The sequence below is a fragment of the Sciurus vulgaris genome (assembly GCF_902686455.1).
Source record: "Sciurus vulgaris genome assembly, chromosome: 3".
NCBI classification, from domain to species: domain Eukaryota; kingdom Metazoa; phylum Chordata; class Mammalia; order Rodentia; family Sciuridae; genus Sciurus; species Sciurus vulgaris.
In genome coordinates, this window is record NC_136463.1 from 35,635,712 (window position 1) to 35,653,693 (window position 17,982).

Below are 17,982 nucleotides of genomic sequence, written 5' to 3' on the forward strand. Positions count from 1 at the left end.
AAATTTTTAAAAATTAATATTTTCCATCCTTTCATTCATACTGTCTTTGAAGTCCAATGTATATTTTATATTTACAGCACTAACCACATGTGGTTAATGGCTACCTTTTTGGATCATATAATAGAATCTTCGAATTTTTGTTTACTCACCACCTAAATAATTAAATTCAAATAGAAAAAGAAAGTCACAGAAGTATCCATCATTGGCAAAGGAGAGGAATTCTGGTAAGACGGAATTACTTGCTAAGTGATATGTAATTTCTTTTTTTTAAATTTTTTTTTTAGATGTTGATAGACTTTTATTTTATTCATTTATTTATATGTGTTATTGAGAATCGAACCCAGTGCCTCACACATGCTAGGCAAATGCTCTACCACTGAGCCACACCTCCAACCCCATGGTATGTAATTTCATTCATTCATTCTAAGCTCTTAAGCTATTTCATCAGGGGCTGGGGCTGTAGCTCAGTGGTAGAGAGCTTGCCTAGCATGTGTGAGGCACTGGGTTCGATCCTCAGGACCAAATAAAAATAAATAAAAGACTATCCACAACTAAAAAATATTAAAAAAAAAAAAAAAAGATATTTCACCAAAGCCAGGCAAGGGGTATATGCTGTAATCCCAGCAACTCCAGAGGTAAAGCAGGAGGATCACAAGTTCAAGGCCAGCCTCAACAATTTAGGGAGGCCCTAAGCAACTTGGTGAGAAGTTGCTTCTCAAAATTAAAAATAAAATAGGCTGGGGTTGTGGCTCAGTGATTAAGCACCCCTGAGTATAATCCCTAGTATAAAAAAAAAAAAAAAAAAAAAAAGAACAAACAAAAAACTCACCATTAGGTTAACCTGCAATTAAAAAACCATCAGGATTTTTGGAAATGCTTGTAAGTCATTAGCAGTTCTTTGCAGGCCTCATTCATTCCCCCTACTTTCCTTTTCATCTCTGTCCTTCCCCTCTTCCTCCCACTTTTCCATAGCTTGGATTCCATATTTTCTCCTATGCTGAACTGATACTGTTTCCCAGAAACTTGAAATATTTACATTGTTTATCTTAACTCCTGGTGCAAGCATTCCTGCTTGCAGAAGTGGGATTCCATCTGTTAATAAGGCTGACATTGCATCAGCCAAGCCATTTCAGAGTGTAGGAGTAAGAAGTTATTCAATTAAAAATATAAAGCCAGATTTTTTTTAGCTCACATTCCTAAAACCCATAGAGAAAAAAATGTAATTGATGCAGATGAGAAAGTGTCCCTTAAATAATTGTTTGCCAAAAATGACAAGTTAGTGAGTAAAGTCATATTTGGTACGTAGGTGGCAAAAGAAAGGGTCGACTGCCAAACTTGGGGAGAGAAAAGTAGGATAAGGACATATGGAGCATGTTTTAAAACAAAATGTTGAACAAGAGCTCAAGTGTGATAAACATGGTGGTCAGGAGAAGAATCACTGGTATGCACACTGCAAAGTGGAGTCTACAGAGTGAGGAGACATTTCAACATTTTAAAAGCCTAGCCCAGAGCTCCCCATTCATTGTTCTTTCTTAGACCACATCCTTTCCCATAAAATTTTTGAATACAGCTATGGTGGTGGCACACACCAGTAATCCCAGAGACTCAGGAGGCTGAGGTAGAAGGATCACAGGCTAGAGGTCAGCCTCAGCAATTTAGCAAGAATTTGTCTCAAAACAAAAAATAAGGACTGGGAATGTGGCTCAGTGGTAGCCCACTTGTCTGGAATGTGTGAGCCCTAGTTTTGATCCCCAGCACTGCAAAAAAAAAAAAAAAAAGAAAGAAAGAAAATATAAAGGCTGGGGATATAGGTCAGTGATAATGTGCCCCTGAGTTCAATTGCGGGCACTGGGGGAAAAAAAAAAAAAGAATATATGCAAAGACAAGTTAATAAGCAATAATAAGGAAGCTAGAATTGTAGCAATGTAAATCCAAAGAAATTTAACTACCTTGTAAGCTTCTTCATGTAGACTGTGTGGTATTAATCCCTACATCCTTTAACTTCTTGCTCAGTGCCTGCACAGAATAGATAGCAGTTGAATGAATGAATTGGGTGTTAACAGTGAGCTGCTAACAGTGAGTTCCAAGTGATTGGTGAAATAAAGGAGAATGATGTTGCAGATTGATTGACTCCTTTAGGAAGGTGGGGAGCCCAAAGCTGGAAAAGTGAAATGGACAGGATGAAATAGAGTTAAAAGTTCTTGGGTTGCGAGTATAGTTCAGTGGTAGAACACTTGCCTAGCATGTACAAGGCCCCAGGTTCAATCCCGAGCACCAGGGAAAGAGAAGGAAAAAAAAAAAAAGGCACAAATAGGGGAGATAAGAGTGAAAAGATTTGAAAATAAGGAATTACCCTGCAAACCACAGGCATACATCCTGGCTCTGCAGGAAAATGTTTGACTGATGACATTATACCAGCTAACCAGTTACTCCCCACCCTTGAGTGCTATGGATGGAACCCAGGCCTTCATACATTCTAGGCATAAGCTCTACCACTTGGGCTATATCAGAAATTATATTTTCAACATTTTCTGGATCTATACCCAGTAGTTTACGATTCTAATATTTTCCTGGCTGACTAGTCATTTTCTCCACACACATCAAAAGTACATTCCTAATGCCACCCTATATCTTGAAGCTTTGACTTAGCTTCTTTGTGGGTTTTGTTTTCTTTCTGAGATGGGGTCTTAGTGTGTTGTCTAGGCTGTTCTGGAACTCCTAGGATCAAGTGATCCTCTTGCCTCATCCTCCCCTGTAGCTGAAACTGCAGGTACACACTGGGTCCTGTCTGTTAAAATAGTAACTCTAATAGCGAAAATTTTGCTTTCCAAATAAACAAGGGAAAAAAAATTCCTATGTAAAGTGTAAAACAGGCTTAAAAATATTTAGATGCCCACATAAAACAAATGATGGAGCGCTTGATAATAAAAAGGGTCAACTCAAGTCAGGCGCAGTGGTGTACACCTGTAATACCAGCTATTCAAGAAGGCTGAAGCAGGAGGATTGCAAGTTCAAGGCCAGCCTGGACAATTAAGCAAGACCCTATCTTAAAATAAAATTTAGAGAAAGAGTCAACTCATATACATGAAAGGGCCCAGAGCTAGTTGAAGTTTACTGTTTTGTTTGCAATACTAGGGACTGAACTCAGCTGAGCTACATCCCAGCCCTTTTAAATTTTTCTGTGGCACTGAGGACCGAACTCAGGTTCAATCACACATGTTATGCAAACCCTGTACCATAAAGCTGTATCCCCAGTCCTCTTTTTATTTTTCATCTTATTTCAAGACAGGGTCTCCCTATGTTGCTGAGGCTGACCTCAAATTTGCCATCCTCCTGTCTCAGTCTCTGGAGTGGATGGGATTACAGCCATGCACTACCATGCTGGGCTGGAGTTTACTACTAATATTCACCTGCTATTGCTTCCATGAATTGCCAAATTAGAAATACACTTGCCCCCTTTGTACCTCATGAATTCCTTTCTCAAATAACAAATGATTCCAATGTGAGACTTTATGCTTAAATTCTAGCAAGATTTCTCACAATCAGCTTAACCCCTGGTGAGATCCTTAAATTGCAGATCTTCATTAAAGCTGGTTTCATCTGAGCAATTGTTTAGGTCTTTGGATCTCCTCACTGTGAAGCAATTGATTTAACTTTGTTTTGTAACAATTGTGATCTAATTATTTTTCAAGTATACTTGGGTTTGCAAAATGCAACAGTGGGTGTGCCTTTCGGCAGCTAAACAGACCACTTTTTACATTCCTTAGAACTAAGATATAGTCCAGTATTTTAAACCATAGCAACAGTTGATAAGAAAAACAGTAAAAAGGTAATCATTTCCACATGCAAAGAAAGGGGAGAAACCAGTGAAGCTGTGAACTGTCATTTTTCCATATAAAAATAAAAGTCACTACTGGTAGATTTGGCAGAAAGGGCAAATGTCCCTGTTGCTTTCCCATTTTACATTGGTTGATACATTGCATGTGATGGGTTTTTTTCGAAGTACACAATTCCCCTCAAACTTAAGTTGCCAGTTTCTCCTGAGTGAAACCCAAATCTGTGTGTGTTACTTTCAGCAAGTACAACATTGCCTTGGTGATGATTTTCTCAACTTAGTGAAAAATCTGGGTGTGAGTGCTAACTCCTTTAATAGCAAAGCATATAACTCACCAGACCCTGGGTTCCATCCCCAGCATCACAAAAAGAAAAGTACATAAAAGCCAAAACAAAATCTGACCCAATGTTCTCACAGAGAGTTTAAGAAAAGCAAACAAGCTGGATGTGGTGGCTCACATGGAGGACTGCAAGTCTGAGGCCACCCTGGGCATATTATTGGGAGCCTGTCTCAAAAAAACAAATAAATACAAAGGGTTGGGGTGTAACGTGGTGGTAAAGTTCAATCTCCCGTATCAAAAAGAAAAAAGTACACAATTGTTTATTTTTGTATTTAAGCATTTATCCATTTATTTTGGTGTAGGAGACTGAACTGAGGATCGTGCACACTAGGCAAATACTCTACATCTGAGCTACATTCCTCTGACTTGTGCGTGTGTGTGTGTGTTTTGTACAAGGGATTGAACCCAACGGTGCTTAACCACTGAGCCACATCCCCAGCCCTTTTTTATATTTTTAATTTTGAGATAGGGTCTCACTAAGTTGCTCAGGGCCTTGCTAAATTGCTGAGGCTGGCTTTGAACCTGCAATACTCTGTCAACCTCCTGAACTGGTGGGATTACAGGCATGCACCACGCCTGGCTGGGGCTGAGTGTTAGAATGCTTGCCTAGCACATGTGAGGCACTGGGATGATCCTCAGCATCACATTAAAAAAAAAAAAAAAAGTTACTTAGAGTAGAAAATTCTTAGTCTGTTGTGGAATATTCAAAATAGATGATCATACTACAGAGTATGACAACATCTCCCTCTTGTGGTTAACATTTCAAAGATGAATGTAAGTACAGAATTGCTAAGAACTCGAGGGTGTTCTAAACCTGAGGTATATCCCCACTTCCTTATTTTATTTTGTTTTGTTTTGTTTTGTTACTGGGGATTGAACCCAGGGGTGCTACACCACTCAGTCACATTCCCAGTTCTTTATTTTTTGAGACTGGGTCTCACTAAGGTGCTTAGGGCCTCGCTAAATTGCTGAGGCTGGCTTTGAACTTGTGATCCTCCTGCCTCAGCCTCCCAAGTTGCTGGGATTACAGGCATGCACCACTACATCTGGCTCAGAACTATAAATTCTTAGTTTATGATTGTGTTGTGAATGTTCAGGTCACGTTTAGTGAATCTTTTTTGGAGTAAGGAGGAACAACAGAATATTCCCTTTTTGTGGATACTTTCAGAGTTCCAACATCTCAACAAAGTGTTTCCAAAATTCTTTTAAATCGGGCACTATGGCATGTGCCTGTAGTCTCAGCTACTTGGGAGGCTGAGCCACCAGGACTGCAAGCAGGGCCTAGGAGTTCAGCCTAGCAGACCAGCCTGGGCAACATGGCAAGACTATCTTAACAAAAGTTCCTTATAGGAGCAACATTTTTTTCTTCTCTTACAAATGAATTACCAAGTAGATGGTTTCACTGAAAACTTGTTATTCCCTATTTAAAAACTTTGCTTAGCTGGGCACTGAGGTTCAGTGGTGTACCCCTATAATCCCAGAAGCTCCAGAGGTTAAGGCAGGAGGATTCCAAGTTCAAGGCCAGCCTGGACAAGTTAGTGAAAAAGGAAGGAAGGAAGGAAGGAAGGGAGGGAGGGAGGGAGGGAGGGAGGGAGAGAGGGAGGGAGGAAGGGAGGGGGAGAGAGGGAGAGAGAGAGAAAGAGAGAAAAAGAAAGATAGAAAAAAAAAAAGAGACAGAGACATAAAAAGGAAAAAAAGAAACAAGAAAGAAACAAAGAAAAAAAAGAAAAAGGAGCCAGGCATGGTGGTGCACACCTACAATCACAGTGACTGGAGAGGCTGAGGCAGGAGGATCCCAAGTTTAAGCCCACCTTCAACAACTTAGTGAGGTCCTAAGCAACTTGTCTTAAAATAAAAAATAAAAAGGGCAGGGGATATAGTTCAGTGGTAGAACACTCAGGGTTCAATCCCTACTACCAAAAAAGATATTTTTCTTCATTTCTGTGGGTATGATACGTAAATGGAATCAGCATTCTGTCTTGTTAGTTTAATAGACTGAACTTTTAAAAAAGTAGTATTGAAAATATTTTGGTCCAAAAATTCCTTAAGGCACTTTCCCCTTTATTCAAAATCAGATGTTAGAGTAACTTGAAACAACTTGTTCTAACAATGTGAAACTGTCCAAAAAGTCCTCTTCTTCGATTCCAAATTTTGTATACTGATGAATGTAGGCTCTAGTGGAAAAAAAAAAAAGTTGAGAAATAAAAAACTTCAGGCAAATGAAATCAAGCAATGAATAGAACACTTGTACCTCATGAACATTCAAAAATCACAGAATCTCCTAGAAATTTTATATTTGATTGTTTACTCCCAAGATTTGTGAACTTCTGGCTTGTCAAGTTTCCTGTCCTTTTACTGTCCAACAGAATGATGTAAGAGGCACACAAGGGCTAGGTGGCATGCACCTGTAATGGCTGAGGCAGGAGGATGGAAAATTCAAGGCCAACCACAGCAATTTAGGGAGGCCCTCAGCAACCTTGTATCAAACCAAAAAATTAAAAGGGCCTGGGTTCAACATAAACTCTAAGAAGTGTCTGAGAAGTTTCATCTAAGGCTTGAAGCTAGGAACACATCAATCCAATTTTAGGACTGTAGTGAAGCCACCCAAGTGCCTTTAAGAGAAAATTTAATTTGAACCTATACCAATCAATCTCTCCCCAACCTAAATGTTCTAAGACAGAAGTCATGTCCAAAAAAAGACTATCAAGGGCAGACATTAATTAGGTTGACATAATAATGGCTACTGCCACTTAATAAGAATTAAAAAAAAAAAAAGAATGAAGGCTGGGGCTGGGGCTCAGCAGTACAGCAATGGCGTGAGGCAGTGGGTTTGATCTTCAGCATCATAAAAAAATTAATAAAATAGGGGGCTGGGGATATAGCTCAGTTGGTAGAGTCCTTGCCTTGCATGTACAAGGCCCTGGATTCAATCCTCAGTACCACCAAAATAAAATGAAATAAATAAAATATAAAATAAAATAAAATAATAAAATAGTATTGTGTCTGTCTACAACTAAAAATTTTTTAAAAATTTAAAAAAGATCAGACACTGAGGGAAAAAAAGAATAAGACTAGAAGAGGAAAGTTCACATGAAGAGTAAGGTTTATGGTGGCCACATACAGGATGCCCAGGCCCTTGGGAATCCTAGCTAATCAGAGTACAAGCCTTGTTCAGTCATTTGAGGAATGAAATTTTACTTTGAAAATAATTGTCAAATCCTAGAACATTTCTCATATCAAGTAGAGTTGAATTTCCCATACACATTACTGAGGAAAATCAGAATCTCTCTCTCTCTCAAGGATCTTATTTTTTAAAATATTTTTATTAGTTGCTGATGAACCTTTAATTTATTTATTTGTACGGGTGCTGACAATCAAACCCAGGGCCTTACACATGCTAGGCAAGTGCTCTACTATGCCACAATCCCAGTCAAGGATCTTATTTTTAAAAACTATCTTATTGTCCCTGCCTTATAATGAAATTTCTACTTTAATTTCATTTGGCTTAAAAACTACCCACTTAGTCAACAACAACAATATCAATATAATGATAATAGTGTAGAGCTGTTATTGAGCATTTACTAAGTTGGACAGCATTTTGGGTGTTTTACATGATTATCTCATTTAGTCCTCACTAGAGTTTCTCAGTTAAGATCTACTGTACAGATGAGCCACAGAAGTCACATGCCCAAGGCTTCACACCTATAAAATGGCAGCCGGGCTTACTCCAGATCCTTCCTCATATTCTAACACAGTTATGTGCCAAGGTAGAGAAGGTCTATAGACTTATTTCTTACTTACTTTGAAGCAAACATATTCCACGCTTTGCCCACAATCATATCAAGAGGCCTTATTAAGAACTGGCTATTGCTGACGAGCGCTGCAGACTTCTCATATCTGTTAAAGGCCCGCTGGGTTTTCCACACATTGAAGGCAGTGTCAGGCTCTAACCAGGAAGTGTACAGAGCTGGATCTTTAAATCCCTCTAGAGTAAAAACGACATGAACCATTCTTTACAGCCTAGCTTACTAATTGTGAAAACAAATGAATAAACATTTTCTCATCCATCCTTTGATTTATTTATTTTTTGCATGGCTAGGGGTTTAAACTAGGGCCAGGCACATGCTAGGCAAGTGCTCTACCACTAAGCTATACCCCAACCCTATTATGCCTTGTAAACATAGCATTATATGGCTTTCAGATAAATGATCCACATTTATTGTTCAAAAATATGTACTAATCATTCACACCATTCAGAAAAGTATTAAGAAGAAAATTTAAATATCATCAGGACAGCTAAAATGCCCCCACCCAGAGATAATGACTATGAAAATTTTGTGGACCTTCCTGTGTGCTCAGTTTTACGCATAGGTCATCTGTATTCTGTATATTCTTCATCAGTGTGTCATAAATTTGTCAAAGAAGTCTTTAAAGGTTCTTAGATGAATAGGCCATAATTTATTTAAGAAATTTCCTACTATTGGGCATTAGATTATTTCCATATTTTTGTTAGTGTAAAAAACGTTGCACTGAACATCTCTTATGCATTTCTATCACTGGGTAGGGCTAAATTTTTAGAAATTAAATTACTTTAGGTATAGTTTTTAAATATTTCTTTTTTAAAATCTAAAATGAAGACTATGAAGTGAATATACCATCTGATTGACTTGAAATGATCTATTTTAAAATTATGAGTTCTTTGTTTAAGAAGCAAATATCAGTGGGGTGTGGTGGCACACCCCTGTAATCCCAGCAGCTCAGGAGGCTGAGGCAGAAGGATTGGAAGTTCAAAACCAGCCTCAGCAAGTTAGCAAGGATCTGAGCAATTCAGTGAGACCCTGTCTCAAGAAATAAAAAGGACTGGGGATGTGGCTCATTGATTAAGCGCCCCTGGGTTCAATCTGCAAAAAAAAAAAAAAAAAAAAAAAAAAAAAAAAAAAAAAAAAAAGAAGAGAAAAGAAAGAAAGGCAAATATTACAAGGACTAAATTGCTTTCTTCCCTTTCTCTTTTTTTTTTTTTTTTCAGTACTGGGGATTGAACCCATGGGTACCTTACCACTGAGTCACATCTTCAGCCTTTTTTATTTTTTATTTTGAGACAGGGTCTTGATAAATCGCTGAGGCTGACCAGGAATTTATGATCCTCTTGCCTCAGCCTCATGAGTCACCGGGATTATAGGCATTCACCATCATGCCCAGCTTGCATGGTTTTCTTTATATTGTAATAAGAAATAGCAAGTTTGACACTGCTAAAGTCAGTTTTTATTATAAGGATAAAATAAATCTGGAAACCAGTCACAGATAAAAACTAGTAAGAGGGCTGGGGTTATAGCTCAGTGGTTAAGTGCCTGCCTAGGACAAGGGGGGCAATGGGTTGGATCCTCAACACCACATACAAATTAAAAATAAAGGTATAGTGTCCATATCTACAACTAAAAAAAAAAAAAAAACCAAACTAATAAGAGTACTGCTCTTTCAACTTCCAGAAAAAACTGCAACAAAATTGCTTGTCAAACCAGGTACAGTGGTGCATGCCTACAATACCAGTGGTTTGGGAGGCTGAGGCAGGAGGATCTTGAGTTCAAAGCCAGCCTCAGCAAAAGTGAGGCACTAAGCAACTCATTGAGACCCTATCTCTAAATAAAATACAAAATAGGGCTGAGGATATGGCTCAGTGGTCAAGTGCTCCGGAGTTCAATCCTCAGTACCAAAAAATAAAAAAGCTTGTCGAACCCTTGCTGGGCAGTGGCATGCACTTAATGCACTTATAATCCCATTGATTCAGGAGGCTGAGGCAGGAGGATCTCAAGTTTGAGGTCAGTCTCAGAAACTTAGCAAGATCCTGTCTCAAAATGAAAGGGTTGGGGATGTAGCTTACTGGTGAAGTGCCAATGGGTTCAATCCCTAGTATTGGGTGAAAAAAAAGTTTGTCACAGACATTGATTTTTCAATGATTCCTATTCTCCCCTTCTTCTTTAGTAGGGGGACCCCCAGTTTTCCAGTGCTCATATTGAACCCAGAGCTTCCTACATACTTAAACCACAGAGATACATCCCCAGCCCTTTATTTATTTACTTATTTTTTTGGTACCAGGGATTGAACTAAGGGGCACTCAACCACTGAACCACATCACCAGTCTTTTTTTGTATTTTATTTAGACAGGTTCTTACTGAGTTGCTTAGGGCCTCACTAAGTTGCTGAGGTTGGCTTTGAACTTGAGATCCTCCTGTCTCAGCCTCTAGAGCTACAGGGATTACAGGCTTGCACCACCGCACCTGGCTACCCAAGGCCCTTTAACCTCTCAATCTATTTCTTTTCTTTTCCTTTCCTTTCTCTTTTCTTTTCTCTCCCTCCTTTCTTCCCTCCCTACTTCTCCTCCTCTCCCTTTCACTCCCCGACCCTCTTCCTCTCCCTCTCTTTTCTTTTTTTTTGTACTAGGGATTAAACCCAGGGGTACTTAATCACTGAATCACATCCCCAGCACCCCCGTTTTTTAAATTTTGAGACAGGGTTTCACTAAATTGCTTAGGACCTCAATAAATTGTAGAAACTGATCTCAAACTTGCAATCCTTCTGCCCCAGCCTCCCAAATTGTAACCCCCAAATTTTAACTCCTCTCAGAGCCACCCTTATAGCTAGGTGTGGCACAGGACTCAAACCAGACAATGGAACAGAAATGGAAGTGTGATGTGCAACTTGCAGAGTGGGGAAGAATGTTCTTCTTTGTCCATTCCTATTTGATTTTATGCGTGTGTGGTGCTGGGAATTGAATCCAGGGCCTCAAGCATGCTAGGCAAGCACTCTGTCACTGAGCTACTTCTCTAGCCCATTCCTACATGATCTGATGGCAGGCAGGTGTCATGGAAGCCCCAAGTGAAGGATGTCAGAACAACCAGAAGTTTGGAAGAAAAGAATTAAACTTTTATCTTGTTTTAACCACTTCTATTTTGGTGTCCAATCACATACAAACTGTTAACAATGGTTCCAGTTTGACATTAAAACCCAGTTATTACTTTCCTTTCTCTTTGGCGGTTTTTTTTTTTTTTTCTTTCATTTCTTATTTTTTTCCTCCATTTTTTAATTGATTTTTTCTTGTTTCCATAGTTTTTATTGTAATTTTCCTTTCTATAAGAATAAATATGAGGGTTTTTAAAATTTATTTGTTTTGTTGTGTTTTGAGTACTGGGGATTGAACCCGGGGTGCTTTGCCACTGAGTCACATCCTCAGCCCTTCTCAGTTTTTGAGACAGTGAGGCTGGCCTCCAACTTGGGATCTGCCTGCCTCAGCTTCCTGAGTTGCTGGGATTACAGGCATGTGCACCCAGTGAGACTTCTTTTTTAACCACTTACAAGATGTAAATTACAAACTGAATTTTCACCTTAACTTCTGCTTACCCAGATCTGCACTTTGTACCTCTTTCCCACGAAGGATGACCAAATTAGCAATGGAAGTGTTAAAACGCAGCTCCTTCTTGAGACTCATTTTGCCAAGAGCTGGAAGTCCTGAAATGGGAGGCCGGACTTGCCAATCAATACCTACCGGAAGAGGGGGAAAATAATAGATTTATAAATGGCTTTGAACAAGCAGAGAAAAATGTCTTGTGATATATATTTTTTATATAAATTTTTATTTGCCATGTAAAATTTGATTTTTCCTTTAGAATTTTAAAATCCTTATCTGGTTGAATTATGCAAACTAATAAGTCCTAAAAAAGGCATAAAATATTCATCACTGAAAATCAGGCATGGTGATGTATGCCTGTAATTCCAGAGACTCCTGAGGCTGAGGCTCACAACAAGTTGGAGGCCAGCTTTAGCAATTTAGCAGGACCCTCAGCAACTCATGAGACTCAGTCTCAAAATAAAAAGTAAAATGGGCTGGAGATGTAGCTCAGTGCTAAAGTGTCCCTGGGTCCTGGGTTCAATCACCAGTACCAATTAAAAAAAAAAAGAAGAGGCCAATCTTTACAGAAATCTGATGACATATGAACAGTTATAAAATTAGATCCTACAAGCTGACCTGTGCATAAATTTATTCATATACATAGTCATATATTTAAAAACTGAAAATATTAGGGGCTACGGATGACCTCAGTAGTAGAGTGCTTACTTAGCGTGTGCAAGGCCTTGGGTTCAATCCCCAGAACCACAAAACAACAACAAAAAGCACATTTATATATTCAAACCTATCTGTAATTATGAAAAACTGTTGACACCCTAAAGTCCCACATGGGAAAATGACTAAGCAAACTGTGGTTTACTGACCTAAGACAGCTTGGAGCAGAATGTCTCAAACTACCCTAAGGAACATTGTGTTCCTTGAGATACTAACAGGTATTGCTAGAAAAACAAGTACCATGGCCAAAAATTTTGGGAAGCAATACTTTATCTCCAAACCTCTGGCACTATAATCCAAAATCCATATGCTATTACAATCAAATGTAGAGAAAATCCACTTTCATGGTATTTATAACCTGTTATTTTACTTTGCAATATAATAAATGCTACTAAAATAATACACAGTGATTTCCAATTAAACACGAAAGGCTGAACATAACACTAGTTTACTGCCTCTTTCTTCCAAATTCCACTGAGACAAAAAAGGGGGCTTTTGCTGTAGCTCAGTGGTAGAGCACTTGCCTAGCTATGGGAGACCCTGGGTTCAATTCCTAGTACTGTCAAAAAAAAAAAGATTTCTTTTTGTTTTGTTTTCAGTGCTAGAGATCAAACACAGGGTCTCCCACGTGACAGGCATGTGCTCTACCACTGAGCAACATCCCTGACCCAATAAGGAATTTCTTAAAATGCATAAACAAGAAAAAAAAAAAAAAAAAAAAGGAAAAAGAGGAGAGAAGATAACATCAACAAAATTTTGGAAGAGGGGAAGCAGATGAACCACTGGCTACTGAATAAGCAACTAGGAAAGCTGGAACTTCATCCCCTACACTGTTGGGGTCCGAGAAGTAGGCTAGGCATTTCTAAAAGTGGACCAACAAGAGGATTAGTTAAAACTGTATGTGAGAAGCAGTGAGAGCCCTTGCTCCCTCCCCACTCCTTGCAGCAGGGGAGTTCCTTCCTCTATCCTAGAAGGTGTTTGCTCTGAAAAGGTTAAAGCAGAGAGGCCCTAGCCTCAGCGACAGGCATAGCCATGCTGAGAACCTTACCAAAAACTGAGTCACTAAGGGGAAGCTCTTCTGATCCAGTGCTAAAGAGACTGTGGCAGCCAGGCTTACTATTCAAACCCAGGACCTCATGCATACTGAGCAAATGCTCTACCACTGACCTACAGCCCCAGCCCCTTCCATATTATTCTCATTCCTAATTCTGTTTTATTCTCTCTAGAAGCCTTTCGAAGTTTCTGTCCCTAACATTCTGAAATTCTTTGGTATATGTCTTTCATCCATCTCAGAAAAATGCAGGGACTCTTTTATATATATATATAGTATATTTTGATTTTAGGTGTTGACAGACCTTTATTTTATTCATTTATATTGTATGTGGTGCTGAGAATCAAACTCAGTGCCTCACACATGCTAGATAAGCGCTCCACCACTGAGTCACAACTACAGCCCATGCAGGGACTTTTTTTTTTTTTTTTTGGTGCTAGGGATTGAACCCAGGGCCTTGTGCTTACAAGGCAAGCACTCTACTGACTGAGCTATCTCCCCAGCCCCATGCAGGGACTCTTGAGGACAGGATTTTTTTTTTTTTTTTTTTTTTTTCATTTTTCTTTCTCATCCTCTTCCTCCTTTTCCTTCTCCTCTTCCTCCTTCTTCTTTTTCCTTTCTTCTTTTTTTGTACTTCTTTCACTGAGTTACATCCCCTGTTCTTTTACTCATTTAAAAAAGTCTTAATATTTTGAAACAGGGCCTTGCTGAGTTGCTGCGCCTGGGCTTGAATTTGCCATCCTTCTGCTTTGACCCCCTGAGTAGCTGGGATTACAGGCAAGTACTACTGCCCCCCTCTCACTGCACAGATTCCAGGTTTTTTTCTTCCCCAGGTACTAGGGATTCAACCCAGGCACACTTTACCACTGAGCTACCTCCCCAGTCCTTTCTATCTTGTATTTTAAGATAGGGTCTCACTAAATTGCTATGGCTAGACTCAAACTTGAGATCTACTTGCCTCAGCTTCCCAAGTCTCTGAGATTACACAAATGCACAGTACTACACAGATTTTTTTTTTTTTTGGTACCAGGGATTGAACCCAGGGGTGCTTAACCACTAAGCCACATCCCCAACCCTTTGAGACAGGGTCTCACTAAGTTTCTGAGGCTGGCTTTGAACTTGAGGCCTCCTGGGCTGCTGAGAGTACTATACAGATTTTTTGTTTTTAATTTTTAAATTTTTAAAAATTTTTTAGCTGTAGGTGGATACAATACCTTTATTCTATTTTTATGTGGTGCTGAGGATCAAACCCAGGGCCTCATGTGTGCTATGCAAGTGCTCTACCACTGAGCCACAACCTAGCCCTCTATATAGATTCTTGATTGCATTCATTAGTCTTGTTCATACAGTACCTCTTTGTGGTGTATCAAAATTGAATTAAAGCTGGGCACGGTGGCACATGCCTATAATCCCAGTGGCTTTGAGAGGCTGAGACATGAGGATTGCAAGTTTAAAGCCAGCCTCAGCAACTCCACCGACTGAGCTATCTCCCCAGCCCAAGCCTCAGCAACTTAGTGACGCCCTATCACTAAAGAAAATACAAAAAAAAAAAAAGGGCTGGTGACTTAGCTCAATGGTTAAATGTCCTTGGGTTCAATTCCCAATACAAAAAAAAAAAAAAAAATTAAGTGTTCGGGGGCTACAGGCCTGTAATCTCAGTGACTCAAGAGGCTAAGGCAGGATGATTACAAATTTGAGACCAGCCTCAGCAACTCAGTGAGGCTCTGAGGAATTTAGGGAAACCCTGTCTCAAAATAAAAAATAAAAAGGGCTGGGGATGTTAGCTCAGTGGCAAAGCACCCTTGAGTTCACCCCTAGTACCAAAAACAAACAATCAAACAAAAAAATCACTGTCTCCAAAATACTGAGTGAAAATGATCCATAACTTCAGAGCCCATGCCTGGCCAAATGGAAGGCTGAATAATGACATTTATATAGCCTCAAAGTCTTTACCTTCCCAGTACTCTATTTTAGGAAGCTCTTGAAGGGTAAGGTCTACCAACTCAAAGGAATAAACTGAAAAGAGAAGGATCTGAAATCCAGGAAGCTGGGGATATAATAATATAACAGTATGAGGCAAATGGAGACACCCTGCTGGCTGCTTATCAAGCCTGGAGAGCAACCAATCCCAACTGAAAGAGGAGGAGGAGGGTTTTCCAGAGAGAAGTCCCCAAGCAGATAAAGAAAGCAAACTGTTTCCTGAAAGCTTAAACGTGTTGAGAAGGGATTCATTTTTATGGGAAAGTTTTAGGAGAGATTAGTGACAGGTACAGTGAATATTGAGCAAATAAATAAAATTATTAACAACTAAAAGGAAGAAAATAATTATACATGAAATAAGATGTAATCTGTGTTCACAGGACATGGCTCAACTATAAATAATATTTAAATAGTGAAAGTAATCCAAACACTGAAACTGATCTAACCCAAAAGGATGTTATAACTGTATGGAGAGCAATGAAGGGGACGAATGTGGGTGTGTTTATGTAGAGGTGGTATAAGATGATTCATGGCCGGTTTTCACATTAAGAAGAGAAGGGTGAATATCTAAAATAAGAAAATAAAACAAAAAAGGGTAGAAGCAAGGTATTTAAAAATCTGGAGGCAGATTTCAGAAGAAACAGCTAAAGACATTAAAAGCAGTTTCATGGGGAAGGGGCAGTTGTAGGACATGAGACTGCTGTTCTCAATATAACTTCATATTGGAAAATTACTTCACTTTTAAAAAATTCATATGTAATTTACATACAGTGCAATGTATAACTTTAAGTATATGTTTAGTGGTGTTTTTTTACTGTTGTTTTTTCTTTTTCCTGATATTGGAGTTTGCACTCAGGAGTATTTTACCACTGAGCTACATTCCCAGCCCTTTTTATTTTTTATTTTATGACAGGGTCTCACTAAATTGTGGAGGCTGGCCTTTAAATTTACAATCCTCCTGTCTCAGTCTACTGAGTCACTGGGATTACATGCATGTGCCAGTGCACCCAGCTTAAGTATACATTTGAACACTTCAATGATATTTTGTTTGCTTGTTTGTGGTATTGGGGTTCAAATCCAGGGTCTTGAGCATGCATGCATGCATGCAAAGCACATACTCTACCACTAAACTACACCTCTAACCCTTAAGTGAGTTTTAACTACTTGATTTTAACACTATATTCATATATTGCTTCAATTAAAAGAAAATAAAAATTTGAAAAAATATAATGGCACTCATCTGAATTGTTCTTGGTAATATCAAAACTGAAATGATTAAGTTTTTCTGTAGGTCCCAGTGGCTCATGACAGTCTCTGCAACTTAGCAAGACCCTGTCTCAAAAAAAAATAAGAAAAAGAAGCCTTCCTGTGGGTCTAGGTATGGAGCTTAGTGACAGAGCTCTTACGCATGCACCAAGCCTTGGGTTCAGACCCCAGCACAGGAGGACAGAACAGGGAAGTGGGAAAGAAATGAAAATGAAGAAGGCTTCCTGTGATGTCCTGGTGAGTTTCTGCAGTAGCCTCCCTGGCAAGATGAAGGAACCTTTATGTCAACTAGCCCAAGCCAGTTTATACTCAGAGCTCCAGGACAGGCACTTTTCCCAGCTTGTGGGTTATGTATCTTAAAATACCCTTTACCTTCTTCCATTTTCGCATTAGAAATAAGCATCTGTCTCAAATGCTTGAGGAGGCCAGCCCAAGTAAACGTGCTATATGCCAGTGAATTCTCAGACATTTGAGGAATGTTACGAATACCCAGCATCTTGAATTCAGGATGGGGAACTAAATTTTCCATTAAGTCTCCTGTGAAGAAAAAGAAAGATTGAAGTAAATTTTTTAATTCCATACTATTGATATTGGCCTGTACACAATCATGATTTGGTTTTCTGGGTCAAATCCTTTCTCAAAGGCCAGAAGTGGTTAAACTTTAAACTTCAAAATAATAAAAATTCAGAGACAATGTCTACTACAGACCACATCTCTGCTTCATTTTGGCACCCATTTTAGCATGGGTGAGAAACACAGTTTGCCAGAAAGGAAACAAGAATTCAGAAGCCAAGTAATTGGAAATGTAAATGAATATTTAGCTAGATCCCAGGAAAACAAAGCATGAGAGCTAATATGCTTTTCTTGTCTTTCTGTGTTCACTAAATATTTCCTTAGAAAATTTTCTATGGGCTGGGGTTGTGGCTCAGTGGTAGAGAGCTTGCCTAGTATGTGTGAGGCACTGGGTTTGATTCTCAGCACCACATGTAAACAAATGAATAAAATAAAGGTCTATCAACATCTAAAAATTTTTTTTCTGGATCATTTTTAAAAAATTTTTAGTTGTAGATGGACACTATACCTTTATTTATTTATTTTTCTGTGGTGCTGAGGATCAAACCTAGTGCCTCACACATCCCAGGCAAGTGCTCTAGCACTGAGCCACAACCCCAGCCCTCTGGATATTTGATAAGCAAAATCAGGCAGTCTAGGGATGTAGCTCCGTGGTATAGCCCTGCTCAAGGGCCTGAGTTTAATCCTTAGCACTGGAATTAAAAAAGAAAGAAAGGAATAGAAAAGAAAAGAGAAAAAACCTGTTAACATGAAACCCTACTTGGAAAGAAGACAGAATTAATAAATTCCTTGAGACAGGAATGTGCCTACCTTTAGAAATT

At 39.0% G+C, this 17,982-nt stretch overlaps 1 protein-coding gene across 4 annotated transcripts in view; it reads right to left on the bottom strand.

Annotated features, from left to right (window-relative positions):
* TUBD1 (tubulin delta 1) overlaps nucleotides 1–17,982 on the bottom strand; it is a 32,078-nt gene that overhangs the window by 5,978 nt on the left and 8,118 nt on the right. For 3 of the 4 annotated variants that reach the window (XM_079131439.1, XM_079131440.1, XM_079131442.1), the window contains 4 exons: nucleotides 16,961–17,125; nucleotides 11,571–11,711; nucleotides 7,977–8,160; nucleotides 5,874–6,349 (listed from right to left, as the gene is read on the bottom strand). In XM_079131439.1, coding sequence (XP_078987565.1) covers nucleotides 6,247–6,349; nucleotides 7,977–8,160; nucleotides 11,571–11,711; nucleotides 16,961–17,125 — 593 coding nt within the window. In that variant the 3' untranslated portion in view covers nucleotides 5,874–6,246. Of the gene's footprint in view, nucleotides 1–5,873; nucleotides 6,350–7,976; nucleotides 8,161–11,570; nucleotides 11,712–16,960; nucleotides 17,126–17,982 lie in introns of those variants that run through there. The other variant, XM_079131441.1, reaches the window with a different exon arrangement.